The sequence below is a fragment of the Lepidochelys kempii genome, chromosome 11 (genome assembly GCF_965140285.1).
Source record: "Lepidochelys kempii isolate rLepKem1 chromosome 11, rLepKem1.hap1, whole genome shotgun sequence".
NCBI classification, from domain to species: Eukaryota; Metazoa; Chordata; order Testudines; family Cheloniidae; genus Lepidochelys; species Lepidochelys kempii.
Window position 1 is genome coordinate 45,523,389 of NC_136390.1, and position 17,254 is coordinate 45,540,642.

Sequence of the window (17,254 nt, forward strand, 5' to 3'; positions counted from 1 at the left end):
AAAGAAAACTGTCCATTTAATTAATTTAGTTTATGCTAAAAGAATATGAAGTTTTTCTTATGTAAATGCTACTTCTTGGATTGACAAAGTCATTGTCTTAGTAATGGGATTTTGATTTCATCATATAGCAACAGACACAAGTGATCAATGACATTGCAGCACCACTACTGGCTGTCCTGAGACTGCTGTTACCTTCCCTAACCATGAAAGCTGAACTTGCAGGAACAAACAGACGGTACTTACAGGCTAGGAGGTAGAGGAAGTTAGAGTGAAACTGGTTAAAGAAAGGGATGGCACACTCAATCATATAGAGACACTGTCAACTTCAAATCTAATCACCTTTAAAAAATGAGTTAAAAGCGGTTTCAGGTAGTACACTTGCCCGAGTCCATCTGTCAATTCTTGTGGTTTTTCAACCATAGTCCCTTGCTCTCAAAAAAAAAAAAAAAAAAGATTTTTCTCCATTCTTGCCATGGAAAAGACCTATAGAAGAAATACTTTACTGACAACTATACCAGGAACAGAGAAGCTGACTATACAAAAATGTCAAATGCACAAAGTAAACTGAAAAAAATTGAGAAAAATATTTTTTCCTCTCATCTCTTTTAACTACAGCAATCAGTTGTGTTGCAAGTAAGAAGAGAAGATAAAAACTGTTCAGACAGAAGTACGATTTGTAAGTTGACAAATGTCCCTTACAGTAATTTATCCAGAAAAGTGCAAAGCACAATAAAAAACCTGACTGTCCTTAAAAAGAGGTGACATTTCAGAGAAGGGACTATTAAAAAAATACTAGCACCACTATAACCCCTCAAAATAGCAACTACATGTGAGGCATTACAGATGGACCCAGTTTATCAGAAAAACACCATTTCCATGTAAGAAAGATATTCCATTCCCAGAAATGGACAAAGTCTCATTAACAAGATACAAACTAAAACAGCAATTGCTCGAACCAAAGGTAAGATTGCTTCTCAGGAACAGAAATCAGAGCAGTTCTTCAAAAAGCATACTTGTCTACTCTATAATGCAGGGGTGTCCAAACTTTTTGACCTGAGAGCCACATCTGGGTGGGGAAATTGAATGCAGGGCCATGAATGTAGGGCTGGGGCAGGGGGTTGGGGTGCGGGAGGTGCGGAGTGTGGGAGGGCGTGCGGTGTGCAGGAAGGGGCTCAGGACAGGGGGTTGGGGTGTAGGAGGGATTCAGGGTGTGGACTCCGGCCAGGCACCACTTACCTGGAGTGGCTCCAGGATGGCAGCGGCGCGCAGTGGGGCTAAGACAGGCTCCCTGCCTGCCCTGGCCCTGCACTGCTCCCACAAGCAGCCGGCACCATGTCCCTGTGGCCCCTCGGGGAGGGGGAGGCAGAGAGCTCCATGTGCTGCCCTCCCCTGCGGGTACCTCCCCCAAAGCTCCCATTGGCCCATTGTTTTGATTTCTGGTTACAATCATCCCTGGAGGAAAACCCTGACTGACCAGCAACTGGGTCTTGTTTCAGATAACTCATTTCACCAGTTTTCAGTATGTGAAATGGAAATTTCACGGACAAAGAAATTAAGACATGTTTAAAAAATAATTAAATTGGTGAATTTTAAGCGTTCACGAAAGATAAACAGTGAGCTCACTGGGAAGAGCCAGGCCTTACGTAAGCAAGAACCATGCATGCTTTTCTGTATTTCTATTGCAGCAGTGTCTAATTGGAGCTGCACCTGAAGACAATTTGAAAACTTTGGTTGGTGCAGAATGTGGCTACCTGCTTACTCAGCAGCACTATTCAGAAGGAGAACATCTCACTCAAGCTCCAAAGCCTGTAGTTCAAAGTATGAGTGCCTTGTGTTGATGGAGTGCATGAAAATAAATAATACGGTTGAAAGCAATGGGCAGATTATTTCTATTGCTTTTTTTCCCCCCCATCGGCTAGCTATGGAGTGGAACTGCCCCCTTTTCTACTCCTGAGAAAAAAATCCTGATAGCAGTTCATTACATTGGTATTTAAGCATGTAAGAACAGCCATACTGGGTCATACCAATGGTCCATTTAGCCAGTATCCTGTCTTCTGACAGTGGCTGGTGCCAGATACTTCAAAGGGAATGAACAAACCAGTGAGTGATCCACCAGCTGTCATCCAGTCCCAGCTTTTGGCAGTTGGAAGTTTAGGGACACCCAGAACATGGCAGGGTGTCCCTGACCATCTTGGCTAATATCCATTGATGGACCTATCCTCCAAGAACATATCTAATTCTTTTTTGAACCCAGTTATACTTTTGGCGGTGAGCAACATCCCATGGCAATGAATTTCACAGGTTGACAGTGCATTGTGTGAAGGAGTACTTCCTTTTGTTTGCTTTAAACCTCCTGCCTATTAATTTCATCGGGAGACCCATAGTTTTTGTGTTCCATAGATGGGTTACCAACACTTCCCTATTCACTTTTTCCATAATATTCATGATTTTATAGACCTCTACCATATACACCTTAATCCCTTTTCTGAGATGAACGGTCCCAGACTTTTTAATCTCTCTTCATATGGAAGCTGTTTCACACCCCAGTCATTTTTGTTGCTCTTTGCTGTACTTTTTCCAATCCTTATACATCTTTTTTGAGATGGAGCAATCAGAACTGCACAGTGTTCAAGGCATGGGCGTCTTATGGATTTATACAGTGGCATTATGGTATTTTCTGTCTTATCTATCCATGTCATAATGGTTCCTTACATTCCGTTAGCTACTGCTCCACATTGAACAGATGTTTATAGATATCTATTCGTGATGACTCCAAGATGCCTTTCTTGAGTAATAATAGCTAATTGAAACCCCATAATTTTTTATCTATAGTTGCAATTACCTTACATTACTTTGCACTGAATTTCATCTGCCATTTTTTTGCCCAGTCACCCAGTTCATTGAGATCCCTTTGTAACACTTTGTAATCAGCTTTGGACACAACTGTTTTGCGTAATTTTGTATCCTCTGCAAATTTTGCCACCTCACTGTACACTCTGCTTTTCAGACAATTTATAAATATGAACAATTTAAACACTAAATGTTCTAATCATACCACTGCCAAACTGTCACAAAAGCATATTGAGAAAGTATTACAATAACATGTTCCATACCCATCAGGATACACTACAGGCACTGTTAATCTGTCCAACAGTGATTTCCCAACTGCTTCAATTTCATCCAATTGCTCCATTTCATGAATGGCTTCAGGCTGCTCTGGAAATTCTTGCAAAATCTGTAACAAACACCACGAAAATGTAAAACAAAAGAGAGAGTGGACAGTATCAAGCTTCTGCAGAGACATTCACCAGCACAGTTAATGCATCTTCATGTACACATTTATGTAAGACCAATTTGTAACAATCCAAGTACACTCAGAAAAATCTAACACAAATGACTAACCCACCTTGACAAGATAGTCTGTGCTGCTGCACTGTGTGCCAATACATTTTACATTACTGTTAAGAAGTTCCAAATACATAAATGAATAAATAAATAAAATTTAACCACAACTCACCACCAGGTATTCCAACAACTAATTCAAATGCATACAAAAATAACTCATATCAGCCAACAAGCCAAGCAGCAATTTGAAATACAAGCACATGAATAATAAAGGAGCCACTCAAATTATTCCTGAGAACTCCAACCAGTTTTTCAGACTCTACACACTAGTGCAAAGTTCAACAGGTGTGAAAGGGTTAAAACACAGGACCACACAAATTGCTACACTGGATCTGGACCTAATGTCAGTACTTAACTATATTTTCACCTAAATCCAAAGTCATCCTTTTCCTCTTTTGGTAAAGTTTGAGCAAAAGGGGTGCTTGTAAAAGGTCTGCCACCAGACTGGCAATGTTGAAGTCCTGATTTATCAATTGAATTGGTGAAGCATATGGGCAGTAGCAGTGCAGGGTTCTTCACACTGTCCCACCAATATACCACAACATAGTTGTAGGAAGACTACCTACCTTTATGGGTGAGAAGCTAATTCTCTGCATATCCATTCACTTCTTTCTACTTAGACTGCCTACACATGTGTCAGTGAATTATTTCCAATTATGAAAGAGTTTTTGTGATATGGACAACTCTCCATTAAGAGCTGGACTGAGACAGTCACAACATTTACCAACTCTTACCATTTATCATCAGATTTGAATAGCTTTCAGACACTACTGACCTAGATTTGATCTGAATTGATAGCACAGCCACAAGACTTGGTAGCCCATTACCAATCTCCTGAGCTTCCCAATACCCTTAAATCCAAAATGTTTTCTAACTAAGAAAAAAATTATTGGAAGTCAGGAATATATGGATTAACTCTACAACAAGACTGTGCTTCAATATCAATTTGAATTTATGCATTCACTGTGTCCTATATTGACTACCATATACCATGATGATGTGTGCACTGGAGATAAATAGATTTTAAGATCCTCGCCATAAATTTTTTTTCTAAAAACAGTGGTATAAAAGCGATAATGTACATTCATGCATTTGCTGTATGATACAGCACCAACAACCCATATTCCCCAAATCATCATAACCTGTATGTTCTGAAGAATTAATTTGCCTTTTCCTTAATCACAAACTAACATTTTCTGGAACTCATGCATTTGAGTGCCCCCAGCTAGTCCTGCAGTAGCTAATGCAAGGGCCGTTATTCCTCACAACTTTATGGTAGGCTACACACGCTCTTCTCTGTGACCACAACTAATACCCCATAGGGGACAGTCGTGGGACACTTACTTTTATGATAAAGACAATACCAACACAGAGTACTCCTAACAATAACCCCCTTCTGTCCCCCGCCTGTCCAAAAAGTCAGCATCAGAGCCAGGAAGTGAGCCAAGTTGTTCTGGCTCCTAGTCCAGTGCCTTAACCACAAAGACTGTCTTTTCTCTCTTAGGTATTATTGTTGATTATACAGCCCTCTCGTGTCAATATGTTCCAATCGTAAGTAATTTAAAGCTAAGTGACTAGGATAATCAAATGGAAGAGACAATGATTTACATTTTTGACAGTTTTATGGGATTTATTTTACATTTCAAACAGCTGAACTATAAAATATATTTTCAATGTAGAAAATGCTATTTAATTTTGTTCTAAAAATGGAGAAAGCAAAATAAGCAGAATTCGATTGTAGTCCAATAAATACACAGCAGGATTTAATTTACATGTTTATTTTTCATTTTACTTCAACTAAAAGAGAACTAGTTTTTCTTCCTAAAACAACTCACCTTTTCAGCATTTGAATGAAATGCAATAGCCATTTCCAACCTGTGTACTCTCTCTTCAGAAGTTATTGTAAACTGTTTCCATACTCTGTTTAGTCTCGGAAGTGTGTCTCCTGAGGACCTAGAAGTGCATCGCAGAGACTGGCACAGTACAACTGTAGCCTGTAGTAACTGTCTCCCATAATCATAAGTACTCTGCAAAGAAAAAACAGAGTACATATAAAATTCTAATTTCAGCTTCAGAATAGACAATATGTAACAATACAGACAAACCTGCAAGAGATGAATTCTCTTAGATGTAATTCCACAAAGCACGCTTGAACTGATCTAGTCTAGTGAAATACATCATCTACAAATTGTGTGAATAATTAGTTCACCAAGTAGATAGCTATATTTCTGGGTTTTTTGGTTGTTGTTTTTTAATGCCCATCAGGAGTCTCTGCATCTATGTGAGAGTTGCTTTTGAGATACAATGTAGTGCCTCAATCTCCATTTACCTATATCCTGGAAACAAACATGAAACCCACATCTCTTGCACCGTAATGCACAGCTTTACCAAAATGCCAGATGGCTGGCCCATATTTTTGCTACATTCGTTGCAATCACTTCAGAATTCATTAGGAAAACTGTCTCAGACATCTCCCATTTTTATCAACATCAAACTTCTTTTATGCTCTGCATTTCCTGTGCCCATCAGAACCGACAAAGGTCATAAGACTGTCAGCATCAATATGGGTACTGCAGCTTTAAAATCTTTCTAAATCTAATCACTGATTTTGGCTATCAGTATTTCCCTATGCAAGCATGGATGCAAACTACAAAAACAGTTAACAGTGGAAACTCTACTATTGTCCCCCAAATTTACACCAAGTACAGCTAAAAGCTGCCTGTAGCTATGCAAAAAGTGAGTTTCTAGAATGAAGATAATCCACCACTCACCTGTGCAACATCAAAAAACTTTCGATGCTTTTCCAACAAAACTCTGGTTTCTTGAGCATCATCTCCCAATCTGATGTGGGTCTTAAGCAGAGCATCCAACAGTTCACTTAACCATTCTACTGCCTTAAAAAGAGAAGTAAATTAAACGAATAGAAACTGGCTTTAAAGCGGATTAAAAAGAAAATCATCAAGTACACCGAGCCAAATTTAAATCGCTCTGCATTTAAAAAATCAGAAAAGGTCTCAACTAAATCACTATTCTGTATATAACCCCAATTTCCAAACTGTTATTTTTATTCATTGCCATAACCTTTTACTCTTTGTGAATACTCTGAAGTAATTAAAAACAAAAGACTTAAATTTAAAAGAATTAAAAGAGAAAAATATACTTTAAAATTGAAAAAAGCATTTGTCAGCATAATATTTGCAGAAGTGGTTTGATGGTTCCTGTATGGCTCTAGAAAAAGAGAGTTGTAATTCAGGCATTTTAATTTAGATTAAGATAAAACCTGACGTATGATTACATAAATCATACAACAGTCAGAAATGTCATAATCAAGACTGCCAATTAAATTAGATTCATCATAGAGAAAAGTTTGCATTTAGTACCAAGACACAGCCTGGGTGAAGAGCTATATGGTAGCCACATTATACGAGCCCTCAATATCTGGAAGCATCATGCCATCACAAAAGCACAATCACGTTTATTCCATACACATTTAAGGACTATTTCACACAGTTCAACCAACAAACATCTCTGAAAATAGCAGAACTGTGAAGTTCTATAGTCAGTCCTTACCTGAGCAGCATCTTCTTCACATTTAAATAACTGTACCATTTGAAGCATCTTTAGCCGTCGCACATCTACCATGTCCTCACACCTGAGGAAACCCAAACATTTAGGGATAACTGAAATAACATCACAGAAAGAGTAACCATTCAGCACACTAAATATACCCTGGGAATAAGAGCTATGGTATCTCAATTTATGCATTTTTAAACCTATGCATCAAGAAGTCAGTTTTCATGAAAGAGGTAATTACGCATCATTGTGCCACTAGCCTGGCTCACACATTACTGGATTTTGCAATGCATTCCAAAGAAACGTGCAGTAAATGGCAGCTGAACACTAAAAAACCCTGATGTGTCAACAGCCATTGCCTTCAAGACAACTGGAGAATGTCTAAAATTCATCTGCATTTCCCCACTCCACCATTTTTAGCCAACTATTATTTAAAAGGTTACAAGATAAATTAATCATCATAAACAAGAACCATAAAGACTTAAGATTAGTTTGGATGATTTTCTTTGCTATAACTCGTCGGAATCCATTCAAAATGTAATTTATATAAAATGAATGCAGAAAGAGGATAGCTAAAACTAAACTCATGACATAATTAATTCATTTTCTACAGTCATGATATGAAAATATTGGAAGCACTTTCCTGTCAACCTTCAGAGCTCAATACATTAATCTAAATAATGACTTTTTGCTCTCTGAATTTAAAAGATATTTACTTGAATATAGAGGGAGAATCAGAATGCTACACAGCTCAGTAACAAATTCAGATAATCATGATAGCAACTGTTAGCTTTGTAAGTGACAGGATATGCACATGCACAAGCAGATTTTTCAAACAGGCTTTGTAATTTGGATGAGCCCTGCAATGTATTAAAATTTTGAGCTTTGTTAAGTGTGCCTTGCAGTGCCGTAACACTTACACTGAGCAGCAGCTACTGTGAGAGAAAACATGACTTTTAGATTCCAAGAATTTTAGTGATCTAGCCAAAATATCCCTAGAAACAAACATTCAAAAACTGTATGAAACATTGGATAGGTTTAGTAGCCAATATTTTACAATTCTTATTGTGTTACTCACGCATGGTTTGGACCTACCAGGAATCTTAAAACTATTTACAATTAACTACTGCAAGCAAATCTTGCAATTCAAGTGGGAAAATAAATTAAAAATTAATGCCTTGTCTGATTTTACTTTGAACGTGATTTGTATTCGGGCTAACTAAAGGACTTATAGTCATACAAATTCCTTTGTGCATATCTATCAGAGGGGAGAAAATTCACATTCAGCTCCTAACTATATTGTTCTTTCTCTGGAAAAAAAATGTCAGTAATATTACAGATGAGGCTTTCAGAGCTACAAAGCTGAATGGATTTATCAGGTGGAAGGATCCTTCCTGGAGAAAGGTTTAGGACAGGTGGTCTTCAAACTATTTTATCAATGGGGCTCACACCTTAACAGAGAGGTTCTCTCATGGACCAACACCTCTTCATCTCACACACCTGCGATCACACAGACCCCTTCCTCTCCAACTGAGGATCATGCAACACCCCTGTGGCAACTACAACAACTGTATTGGTGGAAAAGAAATATTGGGAAAATAATGGTCTTTAACACAATAAGGCCCCTATTCAGGAAGATACTTAAGCACATCTTATGCAGGACAGCTTTTAAGCACTTGCTTACTTTTAAATTTAAATCAGTGGGATTTAGGCATATGCCTAAAATTAAACAACTCGTTAAGTGAACTCCCAAACAGGGATACTCTAGTGAATTGAGGCCTCCCCTCAGAAATTTAAATCTGGGAGGAAGAGGTAACGATTAAATGATTGCATGAGTTATGGTGTGCTTTTGTAAGGGCACACCACAGGTCTGCTGCTCCCTAGCTTCAACCCCATTGGGGCTCCCCAGCCCCCTCCCCCGCAACTGCATATGTTCTAAGTGGAGAATATGTTATTGCCTCAGAGTGTCTGGTAGTGCCTACAAGAGGAGATCATACACTGTCCCCATATCTTTATTTTTGAGTAATCTACGTTTCTCACATCTAAGTATAAGAACAGAAGGGAGCACATGGCTTCATGGACCACCCTTTCACCTCCCACCTACACCCACCATCCAGCCCTGAAATGTAGCCATCTTTGGGTTGGAGTGTGCCACGACAACAGTTCTAAGGGAAGAAGAAAATAAAACATCTCACATTCTATTTAAACAAGAGAGATTTAAGTCACCCAGACTGCAGCTGCATAAATTAGGATTTCACCATCATCACATGGCTGAGACCCATATAAATGAGGGTCTGGTGCAAAATAGCATCAGGTGTGGGTTTTTTTTTTTTTTTTTTTTAAAGTGAGTTCTTAATATGTAAAAATCATCATAACCACTAGAAGTGCTATTAATTACCGTTGCTTTCTAAGCTGCATATCTTCCATCACTCCCTGGATGTGGTCCACATTTTCTTTGTTTTCTATGGTTACATCTTTTCCATAGGCCCAGGATGCCTGGTTAGATATCTGATCAAGAAGACCTTGGCCTTTTTCACGCAAACCTTGCAAGCCTAAGTCTAAAACCAAAATAAATGAAAATATTTTGTTTGTTAAATCCATTTAGTTTTCCTCATTCTTTGAACCCTCTCCAATTTTTCAACATCCTTCTTGAAGTGTGGACACCGGTACTGGACACAGTATTCCAGGAGTAGTAGCACCAGTGCCAATTACAGAGGTAATATAACCTTCGTACGCCTACTCGATATTCCCCTCTTAATACATCCAAGGATCACATTAGCCCTTTGGCCACAGTGTGACAATGGGAGCTCATGTTCAGCTGATTATCCACCATGATCCCCAAGACTTTTTCAGCATCACTGCTCCCAGGATGGAATCCTGCATATTTGTATGTATGGCTGGCATTCTTTGATCCTAGATGTACAAACTTTACATTTTGTTGTATTGAAACATATTGATCTGAGAGCATCAATTAGATGCAGCATTCTATAATATTTACAGAACGCTAGGGGAAATGGATTTGTTATTTTTTTTACTTGCTGGACCATTAAATAAATAAATAAATGAATAGTGTTTCAAGGAAATGTCAGATTTGATAGTCAGCTATAATTGCTTCACCATATATATAAGTAATAAGTGCATACAATCTTAAGCACACATTTATTTCTAAATCATTATCAGAGACAGTGAATGTCTATCATGCAAAGAACATGCTTGCTATGATTTTAAAATTCATTTTACATGGTTAACAAACTTTTGGATACCGTAGTATGAAGAATCCTTCAGTGCTTGCCCTTAAAGTCTGCTGTTAAATGTACAGCCCAGCATATTTATTGTATGCCATATTAATATAGTTTATGGTTTGAGGTATACACAAAATAAATTACTGCACACGTGCAATAACTTTTAAAATTTAATTACTTCAGCTATTTCAATTTTATTACATCTTTTCATTCCACAATCTCTCTTCCTACCTACTGCCCTTTCCCTTATAATAAAGCTAACATATGGCATTTAGAGTTTGTAAAAAAAATTAATTACAAGTCTTATCATTGCAAGCATCCTAGCTAGGGCTAGGTAGGCAGAACATAACTCCCTTCAGAGTTTAGATAATTCATAAAAGATATACTGTTTGGGAACAGGAGGTTCATCTTCCTCCAGGGAGATCAGGATATAATTTTTGCAGTATATTCCTATGCTCCGGCCAGGCTTGGGGAAAGAGAGGTGCAGTCCAAGGATCAAACTCTAGGTTTGTTGCTAAATGTAAACACTGTAACAATATATTTCATTTGTGTGCATATTACTTTTATCATTTTTCATATAAACTAGTCACAGAATATGGCACAACCAAATATGGGATAAACATGCAGTAGAGAATGCAGGTTTTACTGCTAGGGGAGAGGTGATCTTACTATATATAAGAAAGAAGTGAAAGCGTGTAAAGGAAGAATTGAGCAAGGGGAAAATTAGTTTAATATATTAAATAAAAATGGAAAAAATTGTCCCCCGTATTTGTCCCTTTCAAGTACTTGATCCAGTATAATTTATAATTCTGTATTTCAGTGATTTTCTGCTTACCAACACTTTTCAGCTTCTCTTCAAGCAGTTTTAAAGTTTGCTGAATTGATGCTCCATCAGCTGGTGCTACATCTACACACAACATCCCTAATAAGCCATCTAACTGCTGAGACAACTGAAATAGAGAGGGATAAAGACAAACCTTTTATCTGATATGTAACCATTCCTTGTAATGAAATCATTACAGTTGCAATTAATATTTAAAAGACATATGAGCACTCTCAGTCTTGCCAAGCCCAAGTGATCGAGAATCATGAGTCAGGCTCCCCAAAATCATGAGATTAGTTTAAAAATAATGAGATTAAAACAAATAAATTTTGGATTCTTTTCCTTTGCCTTCTGGTTTCTGAGCCTTTAGGGTCACTTACATCAAGTTTTCAAGCTTTTCTCCACATCCATAAAGGCTAGAAACTTATTTTTTAAATGAAAGCTGAAATTATCACCTAATACATGGTTCCAGCAACTGGGCTTTAAAGAAAAAAAACACCAAGTTGTGTGATAAAATCCACTTCAGACAAATAAGAGCTTGAAAAATATCTTACAGAGAAACTCTGAAGAACAGTCTACCCCTTGCAATAGAACCAGCCAGTCAAAAAATATAAGTAAAGAGAAGTTAGCTGAATCTCTTATGATTTATGTTACAATTTATATATCACAGAAATGTAAAGCCATGCCAGAATGTCAAGTGTTACAGTACACATTCCTCTTACAGAACAGAAGACCTCAGCCTTAATGACAGTATTTCAATCAGGCTACCAATAAATGAAGACTTTTGCATTTTTCACAGAAGTGACTTTGTTTTTTCAATACACCTTGTACAAGATACTGAACTTCAATAATACTATGTCAACAGTGTATTGGCAAGTAAGCCTGTAAACACTTAAAACCAAGCTTACATCTTGGGCAACACCATGGAATTCAAGCGCTGCTTGTAACAGATTTTGCCTAAATTCCAGCTGACTGGCCTGCCGATAACAGACATCGCTCAACTGTTGCTGTAGTGCTTTCAGCTCTACCAGGTCCTCCTCATCCCCAGCATTTAGCAGTGCTGCAATTTGCTGATTAAGCTCCACATATACAGCGAACCACTCCTACAAAAAGAGAGCAAGAACCACATGATTAAAGCTTTAAAGTAACACCAAAATAAATCTATTTCTTTTTAAATGACGCGCATTTGAATGTATCGAGTATTTTATTATATTTTTCTTTATGGGACCTCAGTGGAATCTTTCAGCTACAAGAGCAGTAAGTGTAGGTTTACGCAGCATTTTGAAAATGTACATGCCAAGAAGCATTTTGCATTCTGTATCAGGGTGGATAAAAATCGATGATTCGAAAATGAAGAAATAAATAATCTGATTTTTTTAAAATTTAGATACAGGTATACTTTTAAAAAATAAATATATGTAAAATTAAATATGAAATTGACAACCTATTTTAAGATTTAAACTACTTAAAATCTATTAAAATCATATAAGTAAATACAAAAAATAATATTAAGCTGTACTCGGTTGTTAGCAAGAAAGTCAAACTGAATTGGTAGAAGTCACTTGCTAAGCACCTAGAACCAGAGTTTGTTGCCGTGATAAACCAGCTTTTATCCAGTATTGTTGCAGCCATGTCAGTCCTAGCATATTAGAGAGACCAGATAGGTGAGGTAATATCTTTTTGGGCCAACCTCTGTTGGTGAGAGAGAAGCTTTTGAGCTACACAGAACTCTTCTTCAGGTTTTCTTGAGCTCTGGAAAAGGTATTGAGTGTGTCACAGCTAAATAAATAGACAGTTTCACATAAGTAGTACCTTAAAATATGTGCTAACTACATATTCAACAATGATCTGTTTGACCTTGTATTTTGCTGTAACTCTCTCAGAATCTTTCCCAGGACCCAAGAGCAGCTCTGTGTATTTTGAAAGCTTGTCTCAAACCAGGTTCTGACAGCAGCAGCCTCTTCTGCAGGTACAGAGAGAATACTTCCTTAATTTCTGTTTATTTCAAGTTAAGAAAACAATTGGGATTTGAAAAAGCAGGAAGAGCTTGTTTTCCTCTTCCAATCTATGGCTACGTCCAAACTTGGACCTAGAGATGCGACCCCCAGCTCAAGTAGACATACATATGTGAACTTTCATCGAACTAGCATGTTAAAAATAGTAATCACCACAGTAGCACTGACAAAGGAAAGTGACGGCATAGGCTAGTTGTTCCAACTTCAAACCCACTTAGATACCGTGGGTATGTACTTGGGATAGCTAACATGTGCCATCACTCGCCACTGCCCAGGCTACTACAACTAGCATGCTAAAAGAAGTAGGGTATCTCCATGAGAGCTAGCATGATTATGTCTACGTGAATCATAACCCTAGCTTCTAGTGTTGAGGTACCCTAGAAATAAAAACTACATGTGAGAGGGCAAGATCTGTTAGTTCTAAAATCTTGAAGTAACCAAAAACAAACAGTTCAGTCAATTAACTACCAATAACACTTCCTTTAATACATCAATTAGCTTGAAATGCAAAACATGTTTGGATAGACTTTTTTTCTCCTTATGTATCCATCACTTTTAAGGTAGTTCTATTTAATAAAAAAAATATAAAATACTGGTTGTGTGCATCTGTAATTGAATTAGCACCCAAACAGATTTCAGAGTAGCAGCAGTGTTCGTCTGTATCCACCAAAAAAAAAGGAGTACTTGTAGCACCTTAGAGACTAAAATTTATTTGAGCATAAGCTTTCGTGAGCTACAGAAACAGAATTTCACCCAAACAGAAGTACACAAAAAATCACAAGCAAAACAATTCACCATCATCTAGTAAATAAGAAATGCCTCTTTCGCCATTTTCCAACAAAATTAAAAATGTAAAAGTTATGCCTGAATAAATTTAAGTAAATAACTGCTTAAATAAATGTGCATAGATAGCATATCCTCCCTGTTAGCAAAAAGGAGCACCAAAATGTAGTGTAAAGGATACATTTAGCTGTGAATCACCATGTTTTAATGGTTAGCAACTAACGAGAATCAACCTCTCTTTAGAAAAGACAACTCAAAGTATAAAGGCAAAACACAATTGAAATCAATTATGTAAATCAAGGTTTCCTCTTGTTGATTTAAATTATGATTAAAATTGGTGATTTAAAATCAATCCACTCTGCCCTATATCAGTTCAAATATAGCTGCAAGTTTTACAAAAAAAAGTATGTATTTCTGATCCTACTGATACTACCTGAAGATAGGGGGGAGGTCCATTGTCTCCAGCTTTAAACCCATCCTACCTATTGGCATATACTGCAAACACATTCCCATTAATAGCTGCTTGCACAGCACAAAAATTCCACTCTCTAAACATAAACCATTATTTAATTATAATTTAAGGTATTCATGGTATGCTACAGAAACGATGATAAGGCTCTAGCACGATGTTAAACCATTATTAAAAGACTGCTTTTGAATCAAATGATATTGCTTTCAGCAATATTACTACTGCTAGCAATAAACTTAGAAATGACATTAGAAAAATATTTTAGGCAGAGTGAAGTAAATATCTTGCAAATAAAATGGGGCAGCAAAATATAGAAACAGGTTATTTTAAAGTTTCTTCATTTTTGAGAGAAGGTGTCGCCAAAGTGTTGCCGTATATACCTTTATATTGTTGAAACCATAATATATAGCTTTAGATAAGAAAAACATTTTAAATGATGGAGAATTCACGGAGAATGAAAGCCTACTTCATATATCAAGATAAGAAATCCAATGTTCATCTGATGTTGCTGTAAACTTAGAATACCAAATATGGCTGCTAGACATCTTTGTTATTTTGGTCGACTGACAAGATGACCTTCAAACGTCCTACTTAGTTCGAACATAAGAGAATAGTGCCACCTATTGGTTGTATTAATGAAATACCTGATTTAGTGATTAATGCTTTATCTTGTCATTTCCCAATAAACAAGGCAAAAATGGTCAATTGTAGCAAAAGCTGCCAATATCTAACAGAATTAAAACTACAAGTACACTATTGAATATTTCAATAACAAGACCTGCAAAGCCCTTAATCAAGACTGTTTAAGTCAAAAGACCAGCTCTAAAGCCAAACTGACCAGACTCACACAGGTCATGACCATGAAGAAAAGGCAGAAATTTGACTAGAGACAATGAGCTCAAGTAAATTAGACATGCAGAGAAACTATGAAATAGGTCACAAATTGCTTATTATCAAGAAATCTAAAGCAGTTCTTTTTCAAGACTGGATTCACATAGAATATTAAAAACAAATAGAAGGATTTCAGAAACTAAAGCAGCATGAGAGCAATACAGTCAATAATAAATAGAAGATGTTTCCAAAGTAATGCAGGGGGAGTTGGGGAGGGGAAGAGCAGTTGAGAAGAGATAAGATCAGATACGCACGCCGTTTGATTTTAGGAATGAGGGAAGAAATATCTAGAGAGACTGTAGAAAATTAGGAAAATGATAAAGGAGGAAGAGAAGACGACAGATAGCAAATGCTTAATTCCAGATCAATTATAGGAGATGCTCTCAGATGAGAGGGAAAAAACAAGCACACACACTCAAGTACAGAACTACTTTGAAAAGTGACTTTGTAAATGGGGTTCCATGTTTAATACATCAATGATTTCCAGATCAAATTTGCTTAATCGATAAGTCTAAAGATTTTTTTTAAAACTGCCAGTGCTGCAAAATCATACTAGGACTGAAAACCAGGATGTGTTCTTTCCTGATTATGCATTATCAAGAGTGATAAGTATTCTGTAGGCCAAATTCAAACCTCAGTCACACCTCTGCACCCCGTGGTCTTTGGTGGGATTGCAAGAACCTGAGGACAAAAGTTGGTCCTCCAATAGAATTTAGCTCATTTTGTTAATGATGCGCAAGCATGAATGGAATTCAGCTCAGTCTTTCTTATCTATGTCACTCTACAATACTAACATGAATAAAACATTACAATTATTTTGTTATTAGAGCAAGCAGATGTTACTCTTATACCAGGGGTTGGGAACCTTCGGCACGCAGTCCATCAGGATAGTCTGCTGGCGGGCCATGAAACATTTTGTTTAAATTGACTGTCCACAGGCACAGCCCCCGCCCCCCGCAGCTCCCAGTGGCTGCGGTTCGCCGTTCCCAGCCAATGGGAGCTGCGGGCCGTGTCACTTCCCACAGCTCCCATTGGCCGGGAACAGTGAACCGCGGCCACTGGGAGCTGTGGGGTGGCCATGCCTGCGGACAGTCAACGTAAACAAGATGTTTCATGGCCCGCCAGCGGACTATCCTGATGGACTGTGTGATGGACCCCTGCTCTATACACATAAGGATCCAAGAATGCCTTTGGGTACGAAAATGCCATTTACACTCTTCAGAGTAGGTGACTTAGGGAGTTCAGGGAGTGACTTAGTTCAGCAGAGAAACGACAAAACAGTAGGCAGCCTCCCCTTGCTGAATGCTGAGTAATCAAATCTCAGTAACAAATCAGTTAGTATAGAGATATTTCTATTGCACTTTAAAGGTCTGCAAAAGGTATCCGTAAACAGATTTACAGTAAAAAGTAGTATTTGGTCATCAAAATTAGAAATAAGCTGTCAAATTTTATTTTAAGCTAAATTATATTTCAAATCTTGTTAACTGAAATCTACATTCAGTGATAACTGACAGTGGTAGGTTCTAGCCAAATAAGCTCCAAATTTAAACATCTCATTTACCAGAGCAGCACAGATAACAAACATTTTCAAAAATGTTTTTTTTTTCAGGCTTACTCTCCCTGTTTTTATTTCACTTTTACTGAAAGTACAAATTATCATGGTGTCTTTTAAAACATCAACATGAATTACACACAGACAAAAAGCATATAGTTAGATTTTATTATCTACACTGGAAACCATAAAAACCTGTATCTAATGGACATAGGGGGTAATTAAAACAGTGCAGATACTCCTCTTTATACCCGATAAATCACGGCCTGCTCAAAATTCCTAAGAATCTGTCACTGGAATACATTGTTCACAATTAACTATGTTTACTCATAATCATGTTGTAATTTGGGGAAGGGGAGAATATCTCACACTGTGTTGACTCTCAATCTCTTCATGTTTCTGTTGCAAAGCTTGTGAGGCTCTAATTGAATCACCTATCCCCCACTGGGTTCGTAGTTGTTCTGATCCAGGTCCTTCAAGCCAATTCACTACCTGTTAATA

At 37.4% G+C, this 17,254-nt stretch overlaps 1 protein-coding gene across 7 annotated transcripts in view; it reads right to left on the bottom strand.

The window, feature by feature from the left end:
- SESTD1 (SEC14 and spectrin domain containing 1) overlaps nt 1-17,254 on the bottom strand; it is a 124,932-nt gene that overhangs the window by 1,289 nt on the left and 106,389 nt on the right. For all 7 annotated transcript variants that reach the window (XM_073306035.1, XM_073306036.2, XM_073306040.2 and 4 more), the window contains 8 exons: nt 17,123-17,245; nt 11,952-12,146; nt 11,056-11,170; nt 9,377-9,536; nt 6,976-7,057; nt 6,177-6,299; nt 5,241-5,432; nt 3,114-3,235 (listed from right to left, as the gene is read on the bottom strand). In XM_073306035.1, coding sequence (XP_073162136.1) covers nt 3,114-3,235; nt 5,241-5,432; nt 6,177-6,299; nt 6,976-7,057; nt 9,377-9,536; nt 11,056-11,170; nt 11,952-12,146; nt 17,123-17,245 — 1,112 coding nt within the window. The remainder of the gene's footprint in view (nt 1-3,113; nt 3,236-5,240; nt 5,433-6,176; nt 6,300-6,975; nt 7,058-9,376; nt 9,537-11,055; nt 11,171-11,951; nt 12,147-17,122; nt 17,246-17,254) is intronic.